Source organism: Nannobrachium achirus (genome assembly GCF_963921795.1).
Source record: "Nannobrachium achirus genome assembly, chromosome: 18".
In the NCBI taxonomy this organism is placed as follows: Eukaryota; Metazoa; Chordata; class Actinopteri; order Myctophiformes; family Myctophidae; genus Nannobrachium; species Nannobrachium achirus.
The window spans coordinates 19,018,994-19,039,237 of record NC_137825.1 but is presented as its reverse complement, the minus strand read 5'-3'; the positions used below and the strand labels follow the sequence as shown (position 1 = coordinate 19,039,237).

The window sequence follows — 20,244 nt, the reverse complement described above, 5'->3', positions numbered from 1 at the left end:
TAAATACTTTTGTTTAATGTTTGCCCTGTGGTGTTCTTTTGTTGCATGGCCATGAGCCAGACAAGTGTGATAAGACAGTATGCACACTATAACGTGCACGTCGTGTGCTGTGCACTACACACCACAGCACCCCACGGCGAACCAATAAATGGGTGTGGTCAAAGCTGTTAAAAGGTGCATGTCATAACCTCATCCACTCACACACTCATTCATTGCTGCCGTCTTTGTACACACATCCATCGTGACAGGTGAGTTAAAACGCCTTAACCTTATTCTCTTTTGGGTTGAAATAGCACAATATACAGTAACACTGGTGTGATTTTATCATTGACCTGAGTTGTTGCGCAGTAACCCTGTGAAATACAGATGGACCGCAAGTGACCTCTACTATAACGGTGACAACACATCTGTACAGAATGTCCTCTGTTTTGTTCTTTGCAGATTTCCTGCAGTCAGAGCACCGTAATCTCCCCGGATATGAGGAAGGAAGTCAAAAGACGAATGACCCCTTGAATTTCCTGAATTGTATCATAGCCTACAGTATAATTAATATGTTTTTCTAAGAGACGTCACAACAAGAAATCAGTCCCTCTTCACTGCTTGGTCAGAATGACTCCAGATCACAGTGATATCTTTAGCAACACCACCAGCACACCGGCCCACAATACTTCTGGGGGCCATGGCGGCTGCCCGCCGGTCGGCATCCAACTCGAGGGCCTGCTCCTGCCTCCCATCCTCAGCATCGACGTCATACTCGGGCTCCTGGGAAACGTTGTGGCCTTCTGGATCTTCTGCTGGAGGCTGAAGGCGTGGAACCCCAACAACCTGTTCCTCTTCCAGCTGGTCATCGCCGACTTCCTGGTCCTGGTCAGCCTGCCACTGAGGATCGATGCCTTGCTCAGGGGCCACTGGGTGTTCGGGGACGTGCTGTGTCGCTTGAACCTGTTCCTGATGTTCACCAACCGCTCGGCCAGCATCGGACTCATGACCGTGGTGGCGGTGTACCGATACTTCAAGGTGGGTTCGAGCACTTGTTCTCAAGTCCAGGACCCCTAGGGTAGAGGAGTTTGGATTGTAGAATTATAACCACGGGTGAATCCTAGCATCCCTATTCTGGGACAAAAGTTTGGTGAAAGAAGAAAATAGTACCTACAAGTTCTTAACGTGTTGTATTGCAACGCAGTGTGAGCTTGTAGATCGGCTATTTGGAGATTTGGTGTCAGGGACGGAGAAATACTGGCAGACCTAGTATAGAGCCCTGGGAGACTCCAGTGAATAGGATTTTTAACCATTTAAATGTTTTTTTTTTTTTTTTTATTAATTTTTATTTGCTTTTATAAAAGACAATACAAGACGAACAAGACAACATACACCAGACTGGAGAGCATAGTAGAAACGAGAGTGGTAACCTATCATACAAAAATAAATACAATGGTATTATTTAAAACACTTGGAACAGTTAGGCATCTATAGTCCTACTTGAAATAGTGAACAATAATATATAACCATATGTAATACAATAATTATATGAATTATACTAATGTATATATAACCATGTATACATATATAATATATACATTGTAAACCATAACAATATGTATTATAGCCCACAGAGATTGTAACACATAATATATATCATAGCCACACAGAGATGTACACCATAACATTATATTAATGTATATACAACCATATATATATATATATTGTAAACTATAATATTATATATCATAGCCCACAGAGCTGTACAACATAACATACGGTATGGCAACTTGGGTATAGGAGATGTACAACCTACAGTATGGCTACTAGATGTCATGGGCAGTCATAATCATAAAGAGTCAAGATGACCCGTAATAGGACCCCAGATATATTCAAATGTTACAAGACTGTCCTGTCTGTGGCATCGCAGCCTCTCCAAATGTATCAATGATACAAACTCATTAAGCCATTTAGAGAAACTTGGAATGACAGCGGTCTTCCACTCGGTTAGAATGATTCGTTTCGCAATAAGTGTACCAAGCATAAGAGTCTGCTGTACCGCATACGGAAGAGCGAGAGAGGCATCGGAGCAACCAAACAGGACAGTCAGTGCGTCAGGTTCGATGTGAGTGCGATATACATTGCTGTACCATGCAAAAATACTTTTCCAGAATGGAACAATCCTTGGGCACGACCAGAACGTGTGTCCCAGCGTGCCCTTGGAAATGTTGCATCTGTCACAAGTGTCAGAGACAGTTGGATACATTTTGTTCATTTTACCATTTAAATGTTAAGTTAAAAGATTGACGATTTACAATCTCACAATGCGTTGAATCACAAAGTGTAAGTTATTTTCAAAAGCTTAATTATTTTGTCCTACAATATACAGTACTGTAATGACATAGGCCCAATCTGAGTTCCCAGAGGTTCTTTTTTTCGCCACTAGGGGGGCGAAAAGAAACATAGGCCTACCCAAAATTGGGACACCAGGATTAAAGTGGTTATGTTCTATTATTCAAATTAAGTGTTCATACTGTCATTGTACTGCACAGAAGAACTGAACAGTGCTTGAAATGAAATATAGACCAGATAAAATTTGTTTATGAAACCATCACTGCAAGGATGATGTTCAAGACATAATAGTTTGCAGCTGTCATGATGAGATTACACATTTATTGCCCATTTGATTAATAAAGTAAATAAAATTGTCTTATTGTTACGAACGGAAGTTAGTCATAATGCAGATTTATGATGGGGCATGATGGACACTTGGACAGGTTAATTATTGTTTTCTGTTGCTGAGAGTGTTGTCTGTCCAAAGTGCTGTAAAACAAACAGCCTAGTAGTGTATCACCGTATGAGCCTGTGTCAGTGAAATGGTGAAATGGCTTCAAATGTAAATTGGTCTCTCATGGCTATGCATGGCTCTGATAAGGTATATAGGATGCTGGCCTGGCATGCAAATATATCTGATCATGCGAATGCTTGAACTGTACACAACACATACTGTAACAGGCACAGCAGCTATTTCACACTTGAGGGTGCAATCACACCAAACTTCAATTCTGCATAATGCTTTCAATGGGAATGGAGCGATTTGTTGGCATTCGCATTGGCAGAATCCGGCGCACATAGGTAGAATTAAAGTTCGGTGTGACAACGTTAACATTCTAAAATGGTTTAGTTTATTTCCTGTTGCTTGTGGCTATGAGTGGCTGACAGGAAATCAACTTGGGCCCAAACTGTTACCTAGCAACGTAAGTCTACTGAAAATGTTAGGTACAGGTAAAATACAGGGGGGAAAAAACATGTACAGTAGAACCTACACATTAGCCATTAGATTATCACATCAAACCTTTGCCCACCACATTACTGCAGTGATTCAGAAACTGAATAACACCATTGAAACTCTTAGTTCCTTGTATTACTCTTGCTTTGACTCCATACAGCCTTTCTCCAAATGGAGCTGTGACACATTCTCCTGCATGCTGATGATTGAACGATCAATCTGACATTGCTTCCATTAAGTAATTCAAGGGGGAGGGATGGAATTTTCCCTAACCAATCACTAGGTTTCAACACACCTAGTTCTCTAGGAAAAGCTGTGCAGCATGATTACATACATTACTGAAATATGAGGCACATTCCAAGTGTGGGACAATGCAAGTACCTGGATCCAGTCAGTGAATGACCATCCTCAGTTCTGCTCAATTAAAAATGATATAGTGAAAGAGGTTGTGTACTGCTAGCCACTGTGTATAGAGTCTAAACAGGGACAGATTAAGACCTGTAGAGGCCCCCGGGGTCAAATTAATGCAAACTTAGTAGTACAGTTGTAGGGCATTTGTGGGTCAAGAAAGCATGTGGATAACTGTTTACAAGATTTACAGTCTAAAATGGCTTTATAGGAGTGCCGAGGTTACTGGCCATATAGGATGGGCTTGTATAGCATAAGCCTTGTATAGCAGGCCAAGGGTTATGTATACTGCAGTAACCTACAGTATACATTTTAGTAAATAATGGCTCAATAGGGCCCCTGGGCATGGGTTAGCTGACCAGCTCTATAATCCGTCCGAATCCAAGATTCTAAACATAAAATGACGATTTTCTACATGTTCCTGTACCTCCAGGTGGTTCACCCTCATCACCGCTTCAACCGTATGACCATGAGGCAGGCTGCGTGGGTCACCGTCGTCGTGTGGCTCCTTGTGATCGGCCCTCGGGTCCCCATGCTGGCCTACAGCCACATCAAGGTCAGAGGCTCCGGGACTCAATGCTTCTTCTTCACATCATACAAAGAAGCCTCCCCCGCCATCCTGTTCCTGGTGGGGATGCACCGCATCCTGTCTGTGTTCGAGTTCTTCATCCCGCTGGCGCTGCTGCTGTTCTGCTCCGCCCGCATCTCCTGCATCCTGCGCCAGAGGACCATGATCAAGGCGCAGAACGTGCGCCGGGCCATGCACATCTGCGCCGTCATCGTGGCCGTGTTCGTCGTCTGCTTCCTGCCGGGGACGGTGACCACGGTGGGGCTGTGGGTCATCAGCGCCCACCGGCCGTGGGACTGTGTGTCGTTCTACACCTTCACCCAGCTCACCATCGCCTCTTTCGGGCTGACCTTCCTCAACTCGGCCCTGGATCCTATCATCTACTGCTTCTCCAGCACCATGTTCCGTAAGGCGCTGGTCGACTCGCTACCCAGGGCGCTGCGCTGCTGGTGCACGAGCGCAGAAGGGGAGAGCAAATCGGGAGGGCAGACGGGGGGAACCGTGTCTGGGAGTCAGAGCAACGCACCGACTGAACTGGCACCCATGAAAGAGGACAGCCAGGGGAAGTGAAGTTTTATACTGTGTCACCCATGCTTATGTTTGAAATACTGCAGTGGCTTCTCAGACATGAAGGGACTCCCAGTTTGGTTTGCATTAGGCCTCGGACCCCAATAACTCTGAGTGTGTTCCATTTATACACTCAGAGTTACAGACCTGTAAGGGTCCATTTGGTTCCTATCCTATCAATAATTGGACGCCCTGGAACCCCTTCTATGACCCCTGAGGGTCCCCAGACCCCACTTAGAGAAGCACTGAAATACTATTTACAGGCTTTCAGTTAGGGTAAGGTAAGTGATTTCATTTAGGCCTAATTCAAATAACAAAATAGGTCTGTTCTGAAACGTCTTTTTTCTCACAGGGGATAGGGTGGAAATCCTTATATGGACCAAACGCTAAAGTAACTAGTACCATCAGAACATACAGACCCATTGTTATTTGAATTAAATGCAATCACTTACCCTACCTTTAAGCTAAGCTTGTCCAAAAATATAACTCAGAAAAAGAAGATAGCGGGGGCGCTACTGTATCCCTCAAACCACCGGTGCTCATGTAAGGGAATACAATGAGCAAAAGAGGACAAAAAGAATATATAACTCATTTTGAACAGTGTAACACAGTGCCTGCAGTTAGAAATAGGTGCTCAGTGCTTACGGTGTAAAGCACGGTACAGGCCTACAGGCTGGATGGATATTTGAAGCCCACGAGTGAACATATCAGCAAGTAGTATGGGATGTAGTCTTCACTAGGACACACATGGCGTTTGTTACAATGTTATAGCTCTATCAGATTTTCTGTCATTGAATTATCAATGTAATCGGCAAAGTGATTGTGAATTGCTTGCTTGTATCCATTGCATTTGTGTCACCAGTAAAACAGATTGCACAGCCCCACATGTATTTATTGAAATGTGCTGGGTAGTGGACAGGCATAAGAACTAAAAGCTCTCCTTGAATGATTGTCAGATAATGGTTTTCTGCATTTGATGAGCACAAGAGTAAGTTACTGACTTAGGCCAAGTGTGAGACTGTCAGTAGTTTTATGTGAGGTTATAGTTGTATCTATCATTATATTGCTCTAAATTGCATTACTGCTTGAGTTTGAAATGGGATCGGATGGCTCACTGTTCTCAATGTTTTGAATCTTACATCATACTACATGATAACATTTAACAATCCAAAGAGCTTGTAAATCATGAGAATTCAACGACCTCCTGCTTCCAAAGGCATAATATAAAATAGGTTGCAATACTGTCTGTCAAAAGCACACAGTTGTTAAAATGACAAGAAATGTTAAAGTCAATGAATCCACTTAACGTTTTGCCAACACAAAATGATTGTTTATTCATGCAGTAAAGTAGAATAAAATACATGGGCCTACTGTACAGTCATGTTTTGCAATAGAGTAGAATAAAATAAATAGGCCTACTGTATATGCAATAGGGTAGAATAAAACATAGGCCTACAGTACAGTTATGCAATAGAGTAGAATAAAATACATAGGCCTACTGTACAGTATATGCAATAGAGTAGAATAAAATAAAGGCCTACTATACAGTATATGAGTAGAACACAATTCATAGGCCTACTGTACAGTATGTTTGTATACCCATGTAACCTGCTTTGACAACAGGGACCAATGCCTGAAACATGCTCGATGCAAGTAACGGCTCAAACTACACAATATCGGTTTCAAGCGTTGTTGCGTTCTGGAATGAGTCACCTTGAAATCATAATGTGCGACACTAGCATGTTGTGAAACAGGGAACAGAATTCGTTTGTCTTATTGGGGTTGTGTCATTTTCTGCATTGCTTTTATAAAGTTGCACAGTGGCTCTCAAAGTGGGGTCAATGGGTCGACATGAAAATGTTTGAGAGCCTCTGATATAGCACCGACTATTGGGTGTCAAATGTAATTCTGTGCGTTTTCTCAGCATGTTCACCCGTTTGTGCCGACTGGCCGAGGCATTGTCAGTGTCACCAGCTTTTACATAATTGCCGCCGAGTATGTATGCATCTATGTACCAGGCTTAATATAAAGAACAGACACCACTATACTGCATGGAAGCTCTCAAATGTGTTAACAGAGGCATCAATACTAAGCAATTGTGGGGGCCATTTCTCACCTAAAATAATAACATAAATAGTACAACAAAAATGTTTAAGTTAATATTTTCCCCCACTGCATGGTAGTTTCCAAATAATGTCAACCATTTCAAATTATATACAAAAATGAAAAAGAGGTAGGATTCTCAGTTCTTGGGGAAATAAATAAAATAAAATAGGGTGCTGGAACACAAAACTCAAAATATAGAAACATAATGTCCGCACAAAGTATATAACAATCTCCCATGCTTTACTGAACAAACAAATTCACCCATCCAGGGCTTCATTGTGTTCAAACATGAAATGGAAATATTACTAATATTACTTTTCCTTTACAAACCCCACAAAGTTGCAAATTGAGCCTCTCCCCCCTTCAAATAAATTCATATTGGCCAGCCCTACCACAAAGTCAGTGTTTAGTGCGAGTGCAGGGCTACAGGTAGAAGAGGTAGTCATCCAGGTGGAAGCTAGGCTGCCTGTGGATGCTCTGACCCACCAGGAAAGCCAGCTTGTGAGCATATTGGCAGGGAGCCGGAACTCTGATGATCCCCTGAAAAAAAAGAAAGCACAAAGTAGGGAAAAATTACATGTTAGTAACATTATCCCAATTTTCTTTTCATTGTCCAAGTGAGATATTTTCCCCACAGACCATAATTTCTTGTCATCTGTCAGGAATGAAGAATACTTTTCCAGAAATTAATTAATTTCCATACTCCATTACCTATATGCGTGAACTACTACTGTAATTACCAGGGTATAGATATTGGGAAATGTTAGAAAAAGTATGTGCCGACCATTATAGTCAGGCCCGGCTTTAGAGGCACCAAATGCCTGGCCCGACTTAGTGCAAGTAGTGGCAATACTATACATGGGATGCTAAAAAGGGTGCTGAAATGTGTGCAGCACCCCTTACCCCACAAAAAGCTTCCTCAGCACCCCACAGCCAAAGATGTCTGTAAACATTGTGGTCCAATTTAAAAAAAAATATATAGAACTTTGAGCATTTTACTGGCACTTACCTGCCAGTTGTAGTACATGTGGCAGAGTTTGTAGGTCAGTCGCTGCACGTGGTCAGGCTTCAGTCCGCTGGTGTCGTACACCACGTTGTAGTGGGTAGGGGAGACACTTCCCAGGCGAACGGACTGGCTCACAATGTAGAAGTCGTACCTGGAGTAAAAAAGTATTGTTTAAGGCAGGGGTTTTGGGGCTGTGACCCCCAAAATAAACATTTGAATTGGGGACCCCCACCCTGACAAGCACCTGAAATTGTAGGCATTACATTTAATGTGACTCGGTTCCACAGATAAATATTTTGAAAATAGCAGATCTACATGCTCACAACGCCTCGCAACGCAAGGCGTTGTGAGCATGCAGATCGGCTATTTTCACAATGTTCGCCTCTGGCTTACTTAATATTTGACAGTTTGGCCAGTTTGGTATTAAAACGGTCTTCAAAGTCCTTAAATTGTCACTTTATGAATGTGCAGATACCCTGTATTCACTTATACTGTGTGTTGGTTTGTTTACCACCAGTGAGAAAATAAATTACATTAAGCTAATCTGGGGACCCCACTTGGGGTCCTGACCCCAATTTTGAGAACCACTGGTTTAAGGTTTTGAGATGGAGGAGATACAACTAGACAATGGTATTATGTTGATGTCTTAACATTAAAGACTTACCACTCGGGCCTGGTTACATCGGTATCAACAACAGTTCCAGGGGGAGGGTTGGTCAACTTGCCATTCATGTAGGTAAAGAACCTCGAGCATATACGCTTCTTTACCACGACCACAGTGAACTTGGGCCTAGAACAGATGACATGGTAGATGGAAACCAGTAACGTATAGTGTAAAAGCGATAGGCTTATGTACTCCACTCTATGCTATGAGGGCTGCTGGGTTCTGATTAAAGTATTCTGCGGCACCCCTGGACTTGCGTCCTGGCACCCTAGGGTGCAATGGGTCCCACTTAGAGAACCAATGCCCTAGGGTGCCACGGCACCACTTTGGGAACCACTGGAATAGAGGCAAAACAAACAATAATCTTCTAGAAAACACTTGATCTGAAAAATGTATGTTAGGTTCTTACATGTAGTCGATCCCCATGGACTTGATCGATTCAATCATCTGGGGAACCTCAAAATCAACCACAGTGGACAGCATGCCATCTCCCACTCCATCTCTGTACACTACGATGCGGGCAGGCAGCTGGTTATTGAACTTGTAGTAGTCTTTTAGTGCACCTGAAAAACACATTCCATTTAAGAGATGCTAGTCTGAATTGAATGGATGCACATGAAGTGAGACTTCAATGTGAACACTTAAATTAACTGAACTTACCAACAAAGGCCATTTTCAATCCATCCATGAGTTCCTGTCCTCGGTCCTGCAGAACACACTTGGAATACCACCTATTAAAGCACAGACAATTGAACATTTTAGGACAAGAACACCAACAGGTTGTTTATTCATACTGTAGGTAAACAGAACATGCATACATGGGAGCCAACATTTAACATACTTTGACCGCAACTAGTAAAATGATGGGCTCACATTATAAAAAACTGAACTAGATGTCAATATTGAACAACTGCACAGCCCTAAATTGTTATCGCTTCACTTCAGTTTTCTCAAACTACATTAGCTCCACCCGCAAGTTGGCTTCTGTGACAGTGATTTGTCAACACATACTGACAAGGTCACCGCCTCTGTGAGTCCAGGGGAAGAAGACTGAGGGGCAAACTCAACTACCAGTTGAAACAGGTGTTCAGACTACACATACATGGCTTACTAACCTGGTCATGCCCTGGTTCAGACTGGCCACCAGAGCACCGATGGACCTCTTTCCAGCAGTGGTGTCATGGTAGCAGTCGATTCCCAAAACCATCAGCTGTTTGAGCTGCAAAAACGGGGAGGAATTGTCAAGTCATGTCAACATTTTAAGAATGCAAAAACAGGGAGGAGTTGTCAAGTCGTGTCAAGTCAATTTTAAGAATGTAACTTGTGAACTTTAACAATCCCAAGATGTACAGGTGTAGAAAAGCTTTGAGTTAAATTATTCAAGAAACCTACAAATATGCATTTGAAAATCAAGGAATGCAACCATTTAATTTTGCCATATTTTGTTATGCAGAATGTCATTGTAGAAAGAATATCAAACTTGGCTTCTCATTTTCTGGTCATGAAGTACTTTTACCATTTCAAGGCTTGACCACCAAAACATGCAGAACTGTGGTACTTTGGATTGTGTGATGGGGGACTAACCGGGATGTCGACCGTCCACAGCTCCCCTCCCATCTTGCAGGCCATCTGCAGCACAATCTTAGTGGCAATGGTCACAAGGGCTTGTTGCCGGCCAAGGGTGCGGGACAACACACACTGACTGGGGGTAGGGCAGTCCACACAGAGGTACTTCTTCACACTGTCGTATTTGTCCTTCTTAATGCTGGGGAGAACCACAACCACCTATGAGAATAGACCAAATAACAGTTCCATGAGTATTGGGTGTGCATCATTCCTTTACGATGCAAACAGTATCAGCTGGCGGGGACCTATAACTTGAGTGATTTTGATCAGTCATAATCTGCCATCGTCTACTGGAATGCAACTTTCAGAATGAATCACGTACTAACTTTCAGGAAACTCAGAGGTCCTCTGGTAATATACATGGTAATACTCGTCCCATTTTTTCTTGTGTCCTAATAAATATATGCATCGGCAGCAACAAGTTTTCGGCTATACTCTTTTTTAATTATAATACTCGTCCAATGTCAGACATCACAGTAAATTACTAGTTTTCTTTTGATGCACATCTGCAGTGCATCATACATTTCTGCAGTGGGGGCAAAATAATTCCAGTCCATTTTTTCTTTTGGTCACTTACCATCTGGGTGTCCTGCATAACATTGTTCTGCAGGGCTCTGAGGAGACACTCCTGCCGGTCCTCATAAGCCACCCTTTATAAAAAGGAAACATTACGGTTTAAACAAATAAATAGCTTTTACTGTTTTTACGTAGGTTTTACTATGCTTGCCCATGTGCCAAGTGTGTATTTAATGTGTTTATTCCAAAAGCATTTTAGAAGCATTCAAATGTCTGCTTAAAGACACTAAGGGATCTAAGTTTGTGGAGATCAAAGCTCTCAGCATTTGCTTCAACCCATTATCCTCATGGCTTAAATCTTTTATGACTGCATTGAAGTCTTCACACCACAAGGTGTCAGTAATACTGTACATTGCCATTTAAGTGAATGTTACTCGGGCGAATCAAGCTGGTAAAGCCACTACGAATAAGATAATGATGATGATTGAGATGAAGCCCTCACAAGTTAATTTTTTTTACACTTCAGAGTTATATACAGATTTAGTACAAGTAATAGAATATAAATGCATTTATTTTACACCTTTGATTCTGCAAATAAGTACTGAATTCATTTTATAAAAAATGATTAATACTTAGATATTCCTCTGTTAAATGTGTTCGTCCATTAAAGGGCTTTTTTTTGCACTCTGGGATTAGCATTTCTCCAAAATGATAGTCACTATATTGGAGCCCATCCTAATATGTAGTATCTACTATAAGTACACATTTGACAAATAAAAATGTGTCCCAAATAGTTTTTACTTTTCCCATGTTTATTGCAGGATCCATTTAGCCTAGTGAGCCCAATCTACAGTATCTGTATTAAAAATAACCCAAAACACAGTAAGTCTTTTAAACCATGTTGTTTTAACATGTGATACATTACTTATTGGTTGATATGAATTATGCATTTATTTAGAGGAATGTATCGTTTGGAATCGATTGGAATGCCAGTTTTCAGGACAGATACCACCAGTGTTAAGTAATAAACTTCAACATCAGTAACTCACACGGTGGGCCTGTCGACCTTGATGCCTAAAGGACCAGAGACCATGTTGATGGTCTGTACAAGGGACTGGGCTTCCTGGATGTTGCGACTCGTGTAGAACACTATCCACTTCTGCAGTGGAGGCGCTTTGATGATGGGCATGCCTTTCATCTCCCTGGACCAGTCAGCTGCCATGGGGTTGTAATCATACTAAAATAAAGAAAAAGGAAGCAAGTTTGACCCAACTGCATCAACACCATTCTGCACAGAGTTCTAACAGGTACTACAAAAGAGGACCTCGTTTGAGTTCCAGGTTCTATACAAGAGGACCTCTTGATTGATTACTGTCGCTCAACACTTATGGCTCCAGATTAATAAATATAATTTCCAGCTGGGGAAACTATTATTTTCCCAAAAGTACCTTTTCCCCCCAAATTATTATCTGTATTCTTTCAGACTTGCACACACATTAACTGACCAAAACTGGGAGCAATTTTAGTTCCTTCCTTACCGACCGGGAACCCTGGAAAATCCTCTCGGATTGAAGAACTCTGCCCTTCAAGCTCAGGAGCTCCTTATCGAAGCAGAGACCCCAGGTGCTTAGCTCTGCCTGGACCTCAGGGTTCCTAAAAAGCAGGATTTGTTTGCAAGATCAAAACTCAGCCCACAGTTCTGTCAAATCTTTGGTTCTATGTTCTATGAAGAGTAAATTTGTAATTCATTTGGAATTTAATTTCCCACATAACGGCACCATCTTTGTCCTACATGCACGCTTGTTCCAGGATTGCACACCAACAAGCTTTGTACACATCTGCCTACTGCCATAGTTTAAGAAACACAGGATAAGTTGTTGATTTCCTTTGTGCAGGTACATACTCATTAATTTGGTTGACAAACTGGTTGAGGCGACACTCTCTCTGCTCAGGGTTCAGTCGGGTCTTACTGGACAAGTCCTTCATTATGCTGAAGTCCGCACGCATTTTGTCAGTCAGACCTGTGGGTATGTAATAGCATTTTTTTTATGTATATATATTTTTGAGTACTTCCATCTCTACAGGATACTAGAAAATGGGGGCCTGGGCGGTTCACATAGGCTCTGATGCCTGACAAATGTGTCGCGGGTTCGACTTCCGAACCCGACGACCTTTGCTGCGTGTTACTCCCCATCTCTCTATACCCATTTCCTGGAGTGTAACGGAGTGTAAAGTAAAGAAAAAGTCGTTTCCTAAAAGCAATGAAGGAGCCCGTACCTGTGAGGTAGCAGAGTTCTGGGACCAGCATGGCTGGCCCAGGGGGAGGCGCCCCAGCAGGACCCCTCTTCTTCAGATTACTGACCAGCAGTGCCTGGTCAGCACAGAGGATGTCCAGGCCATATTGCTAAAGAAATATATAAATGATTAGTAAACTGTAGACCTATAGTTTGGGGCATTTCATTATAGGTGAAACTTTCTTTCAAAAGATTTGATGAAATTACATCATTCCCCATTAAGATCTTTTGATCGAAGACATTCAAGGTTTATTTCACCAACGTGCAGATATATTCTTTTCCTTTTAATAGCTTTCTGTCCATTTTAATATCAAGTATTTCCACTTCCCTGTACAACTAAAGCAATACATGCGTTCCCAGCAGGAAAACCTACAGTCTTGTAGTAGTCCTTGAAGGAGACGTCAGTATCTGCCCTGGTGAACGTGTTGGTTGGACAGTGATCCCAGGCAATGTCATCGATCTTATACGTTTTGTTGTTATATCTGAGGAAAGCATCAAAAAGGAAAAGTTTGGGGGGGTTCTGGCAAAATACACACCTTACAATGCAAGCTTCAGATTTAATCTCCCAAACGTCTCTCTCGCACTCCCCTGTAGGGCTGTGCAATTAACTGAAAATACACATCTTTTGAATAATGGTTCATTAATTGGAATCGCCCAGCCCTACTCCACTGTAATGTCAAATCTTTCTGCACCTCAAGTCATAGCACTTCTGACCTTGCAGGCTTATGCAAAGGCTAAAATGTAATTAGATTGCATGTTATGTAAACAGATGCCAGGTTCATTTGTAGCCCTGGCATCCTATAGTGTGTATAGTATGTACAGATTAAAGATTTGTGATTATTCAACTGTTAAACTGATGATGGGTTCTTGGTTTACCAACAACATAATATGACCCTTTCTATACATTCGATATATGCCCCGTGCCGTCCTTGCTTCTTGTACTGTAAATCAATCTGGATAAAGAGCGTCTGCTAAATGCCTAAATTATAAATTCAATCTTCTTTACAGTATTACTTCGTTAGGACGATGAGGCCGATCAACTCCTTCGTGCAGGCCTCTCGGAAGTACTGCACTGGACACTGCTGCCTCAGGTTGGTCATGAAGTCGAGCACCGTCTCGCTCCTCAGCACCTTATGACTCACATCAGCACACATCATAATGCCAGACTCGTACTGCAGGATGGTGGATTGGTAGCCTGGCCAGATCGTCAATCTTTGGAGAGAAAGACAGTCTATTAACTTGGGTATTGCCTACAACTTCAGGACATGTATTGTGATGCAGGTTGATTTTGAAAAATGACCATGTCCTACTACACTTTAATTTCAAGTCCATAGAGATCTCTAAAGTAAAATGCAATATTAGGTTTCTAATCCCAGGGTTCTTCTTAATAAATCCCAATTATGTTTAAACTCAAAATGGCCTTTTCTCTGGCCTTTAGTATTTTGTTACAATGTGGCAACAAGCTCATGTCAGAGTCTCAGACATGTCACTATATGTGATGTTTATTTTTCAAAACTGCATCACAGCATTTCCTACCGTATTGTTACAGAAGCATCCATCGATAGATTTATTTTTAGCATAGGTCTACCATTAACAGCATTGCACCTCCTCATCTTATCTTATAGTAAGTTACTTTGTTTGCCATTTGTGAAAGCAGTTGCACAAAATGTGATGCTAATCAACAAGGCAATCTTTTCTTTTGGGGAGGATCTATTCTACAGGTACTAGTGAGCAGCAGGGGTCATGCCATGCTGGCTTGTGGTAGACATTATTTTGTCAAATTTAAAATTTTGCTATGGATGGATACAAAATGAGTGGACAATGTTATGCCAAATAGCTGCGTTAGATATTTCAATTTTTTTACTTGAACGTTAATGGAGTTTCAATTTGTGCTGGCTTGGCAACGGACGAGGCCTCACTCCCAGGCAGCTCAACAGTCTTGGAACCTGTCAGGTGAGCGAGATGCATGCCATACATACCTGTGTTGTGGGATGCTGAGTGGATCATTGGGATTGTAATAGTGCCGTCCAATCTGCTGCATGTTCAGCATTCTCAGGATCCTAACAAATTGAAGAATCATCAAGTTCAATTTGGAAAAGGAGACTGAAGTAATAATTTGAATGTTTGAAGGTTATAATAGTAAAGCACAGTTTTGTCGACATTCGGTTCACAGATGTTTCACCAAACACCCTGCTTCACATTGATACTCACATTTTACACTAGAAATACTGTTCCTTCGAAACAGTGTGGGCTCGCTTCCACCCAAAAAAATAATAGTAAAAGGTGTCAAGGTCCCAGGCAATGCTCTCTTTCATTTTACTGACGGGCCGGCCTGTTCGAAGTGGAGCGGTGAATCTGAGCAGCTATACCCTGTGTGTATGTACTGTACTGTACCTTACTGTACCTTACTGTACTGTACTGTACCCTACCTTACTGTACTTTACCTTACTGTACTGTACCTTACTGTGCTGTACAGTACTGTACCTTACTGTACTTCGCTGTACTCTACTGTACCTTACTGTACTGTACCTTACTGTACTGTACTCTACTGCACTTTACTGCACTTTACTGTACTTTACTGTACACTACTGTACCTTACTGTACTGTACTGAGCCCACAATAATATACAATGAACAGTTAGGGGTTAAGTGTCTTGCTCAAGGGCACTTAACTCTTTGAGTGCCAGCGCCCTCTAGGGGCCAAAGAATGCCAGCGCATCTCTCATAGGCGAGCGCTTTAGCTTCCAGGACTTCACCTTCCAGGACCTGACGTGCTCACGTTCATGCACGGCATGGAAATGTCCCGGATGAAGATGCTAACAGAATGGCTATTCCCATTTTGTCATCTAAAAGATCATTTTTGGGCGATTTCGCCGTAAATAAACCTTGCGCCGCTTTCCTAAAACACAAAAAAGAGATATAAGCCTTTAAAGATGCGGTCTTTCATTTCATTGCGTTCGCAAATTACGGCCGGCCGGGAGGTTGTTAGCTTTCGGCTAGTAGCTAGAAAAATCAGGCCAGGCTTCAGAAGGCCTCTTATCATTTTATTCATTTAATTAAATAAAGCCGAACTACTTCGGGATCGGCACACTCGTGTACTCATCGGAAGCGGCGCCGAACATCGGGTGAACATTGGGGAGCTCAAAAATGTATTTTAAACCATTTTTAATGGAATATATCGTCGGACAGAGTAGAACGGCTAGCTGGCTAGCGGCTAGCGAGCCAGGACCACCCACGACTCTACAAGCAGCTCGGGGTAAGTGAATTAATAAAAAAAAGATTGTATTGGATTGAAATAAAGCCGAACTAGTTCGGGATCGGCACCAGATGAGTTAAAGTGTATTGAGTGAGCCAGACTGACTGGAGAATTGAACCTTCCAGACACAAGCATGTTCCTTTAAACTTTAGGCCTGTGATCTTGTTCTTTGTGCTCAGTTCAGTTAAGATTTATTTTTCAGCACTTTTGGACATGATTACAAGTACATGTCTGTGTTATCAGTGCATCTAGAGCAAGGCATGATTTCAAAGTAAAGAGAAAAGTCCAAGGCACAGGTTGTTAAGTCCAAATTTGGCATAAAGTGACCATTTTGTGTTAAAAATATGATGTCCTGTTTTAACTTATTATGCTAACAAGTGTGTTGTCTTATGTGCTCTGCAGCATAAAGAACAGTAGCCTATATTATGAAGTGTGGAAGTCAAACCACCTCTCCAAACTGTATCAAACCCAGCATATATGTAATACATTTTATTCTTCGTCATGAGGCAAATCTAAATACCCATTGTGACATTGCCCTGCATTTGAACTTTGAAGTGTAGGACAAACCTTTTAAATATGATGTTGTAAAACTGCAGGCACGCTGGTGAGGTTGGCGGCAGCTCATTTGTCAGTGTAACCGTTATTTGGACCTTCTCTCCATGCCGGGTTTCACTGTACAGCATCGTCTCCTAAACACCAGCGAAGACATAAGCAGGGCTACATGATCGATGGGATTCCATTCCATAATCTAAAAAACTGCAAGTTTGTTTTGAAAAGAAGTACCTTGTTGTGAAGTCTACGAGGCAGGAAGAGGATGGCCCCATCGAAGCAGCGTGCCTTGCCTAGTGTCTCATTATGCTGAAAGAGAAGGGCAGTACGCAGGCGTCTTGACTCCATCGGAGGCTTGTAGTCCACATGGTACTGATAGAGCGCCCACTGGGGGCGGGATATGATCCGCAAGAAGTTGGCTTTCAATATAATGTTGGGGCCAGTAGAACCTGGGAAAGTAGGTGGTAGATACAAATGGGGAAAAAAAATGTTTGCATCAAGGCATATTTTGTCCGTTTGCAGTGTGGACTGTATTGGACGTCTCATACTGTGAAGACACAGCAAACAATGGGAAGGTCTGATCTTTTCAAATGTCCACAAAATAGAACAAATATAAAGCCTTCGAGTCACCCTTAACCACATGAAGCCTTGCATAATCTATTCCTGGCATGTCATAATAGGCCACCAGCTTGTTTATTAGAATATACATTTGTACATGTCATAGTAAACATTGTCATAATATACAGACCAGACTTTGACTCTCTGACATGCACCATGGCCTGTCTGGTGTTTATTCCTGTGTCGGAATAATCACGCCGGCGTCCTCTTTCACCAATCTTCATGTTCTGGAAGCCGCCTGAGATCTGCAGTATGTCCTCTACAGGGATAAACCGAAAAGAAAAAAAAAAGAAAAAAAAAATAGAAGTTCCAAATGACTTGCACATTACAACTAGGATACAATCATCACAATCTACTGCTGGTAGGATATGGGGGTCAGTAAACCTGACAATATTAATTCTGTTACGGTAGGCTTTTAAGTGGCCTTTTGTTGGTTAAAATTAAGTGTTGAATGGCTATATATTATATAACTCAATCTGCCTGATGACATTTAAGAATCACAAAAGCTGTGACAAGCAGCTGAAACACCACATGAATAGCAAGTCTAGAAGCATATTGTTGCTGTTTGGCAATACCTTGTATCAGTCTTCATATTTGAAAGGTAAAGTGTTTTGCACCTTGTGGAGATACAGCTCCTGGGGAAGATCTTTGCCTTCCTCTGCCAACCAGGTCATTCCCAACAGCTGGATGACTAGCTGCTGTTACAGCTTCCTGAGCCACGGGCAGGGGGCATGGCTTCAAAAAACAAAGTGCAAACAATTTTACAATTTGGTCTGCTTAGCCACAAAGTGCAACTCTAGATTTTTTTCAAACAAATCTGTGAATGCACTGATAACACAAATCTAGATGTTGAATCTAGATCTGCCATGTTATGAGCTACCTTCTGTCAATAGGATCCATGCAGGTGATTATTTTTGTTGTATTCAAATTTGGAAGCACTCATTGGAAATCACTCGGTCCTGCGTACCACCCGTTTCTAAATTGCACATGTTGGAGGCAGCAGGACGTTGTGGTGCGAAAACGAGCGATTCCAAACTATGACTATGAGAAAAATAACCACCTGCACAGAATTTGACAGAGATAGCTTAAGTTAACATGTCTACGGTGGATTTTTATTTGACACTTTGCAGACAGAAAGGATTATTCAAGCTTTCAGTACAGCTGCAAAGGTGTGTCAAGCAATGAGGTTGCAACTGAACATATTAAAAAAGTTGCAGCATTCGAATACTTTGTGCCAGCATTTCAAAAATAGCAGATCTACAAGCGCACAACACATTACATGTTGTGAGCTTGAATCTGCCATTATCCAAATAGCCCACTGCCCAAAACTAAAATAGGACTTATGTGTGTAAACTTATCAAACTTTTGCAGGAACCCAAACAGGTGAACCTGACAAATGTCTGGGGACATCTCTGGTTATAATTCAAGCAATCTGGTAACTCAACTGAGATGGTGTGTTAAACTGCAATGACCTTACCAGTCCAGGACATGCAGGCTCCAACCCACGTAGTGAGCGTCCTCTTGCCAACGCTCTTGCACGTCCACACATTTTCACGATTTAATTCTGCACACACACACACACACACACACACACACACACACACACACACACACACACACACACACACACACACACACACACACACACACACACACACACACACACACACACACACACACACACACACACACACACACACACACACACACACACACACACACACACACACACACACACACACACACACACACACACACACACACACACACACACACCTTCATTTATGACTAATAAAATATTCAATCAATGTATCTTTGGGTCTGCACCCAACTACACCCGAATTTATATTTGTCAGCAAAATCTAACAATTACACTTCCTGAATTGAGGTGCAAGGTCTATGCACTTAACTTTACTAGTGACAAATGATAGTCATTCTTGAAAAGAAAAAGAAGATACTTACATTTAATTATGACTAAAACTAAGTAAAGTTATCTGTCCATGTGTTCCATTTAAAAGGCACCTAGGAGACAGCTTGGAGGTCACTCCAAGGTGAAACCAAATGGCTTAATTAATGGATAAAACACATCATGCCTACCATGAAATATTATATATAGGCCTATATACACATTAACAAGACATTATGTAATAAGACATTATGTAAGACATGTGTAATAATAAGACATTATTAAACTTGAGCATATCATTTTCTTTAGGCCCACGCCCACCTTTTCACATTATGGAGAGAGAGAGAGAGAGAAAAAAAAAAGGAAATTTAACAATTAGGTGCCCACTGGGCCACTGCCCACACTTCTCAAAGTGAGTCATCTTGGCATGGAATTTTAAGATCCATACAGATACAGCTTGGATATGTACTTACCAGACTTTATTTGCAGTTTGCAGGTAGAGTGCAAGTTACACTTGGTGGCACACAGCCGCACTGTCACCAGAGTGACCAAACTTTCCACTTTGGAGGAAAGGTGTGAATGAATGGCACGCCTCTTTATCATTGCAGCTGCATTCAATTCAATTCAAAGGAGCTTTATTGGCATGAGAAAACGTATACATACATTGCCAAAGCATGCGTCAAAAATAAAATAAAAACAGTTGAAAAGGGGCCAGTTGGAGGGGGTACGTACATCATTGTGCAAACAGAGCTATGTACTACTTATTATAACTTTAATATAGCTATATGTCGCATTGTGTCATATAAGCTATAAAGTATAAAGCTTTTGGAACAAATAGCAACATTGTTTTTCCTCAATACAATTTAGATACCGGTAGTACAGTAGGCCTATAA

General features: G+C 41.8%; 2 protein-coding genes across 2 annotated transcripts; one reads left to right on the top strand and one right to left on the bottom strand.

Moving 5' to 3' along the window:
• Positions 1-609: 609 nt before the first annotated feature.
• On the top strand, positions 610-4,814 carry LOC308302937 (hydroxycarboxylic acid receptor 1-like; the record flags this gene model as incomplete). Its single annotated transcript, XM_080747256.1, has 2 exons — positions 610-1,017; positions 4,110-4,814. 2 exons carry the CDS (start codon positions 610-612, stop codon positions 4,812-4,814), a joined length of 1,113 nt encoding a protein of 370 aa, XP_080603382.1.
• Positions 4,815-7,340: 2,526 nt separating this feature from the next.
• LOC308302936 (piwi-like protein 1) lies at positions 7,341-19,954 on the bottom strand (the record flags this gene model as incomplete). The annotated part of the gene is made up of 19 exons (XM_080747255.1): positions 7,341-7,457; positions 7,927-8,074; positions 8,588-8,713; positions 8,997-9,150; positions 9,248-9,318; positions 9,703-9,806; positions 10,172-10,372; positions 10,791-10,863; positions 11,779-11,966; positions 12,268-12,382; positions 12,633-12,750; positions 13,007-13,133; positions 13,397-13,505; positions 14,038-14,235; positions 15,003-15,083; positions 16,846-16,967; positions 17,062-17,276; positions 17,576-17,704; positions 19,825-19,954. 19 exons carry the CDS (start codon positions 19,952-19,954, stop codon positions 7,341-7,343), a joined length of 2,526 nt encoding a protein of 841 aa, XP_080603381.1.
• Between the last annotated feature and the right edge of the window lie 290 nt (positions 19,955-20,244).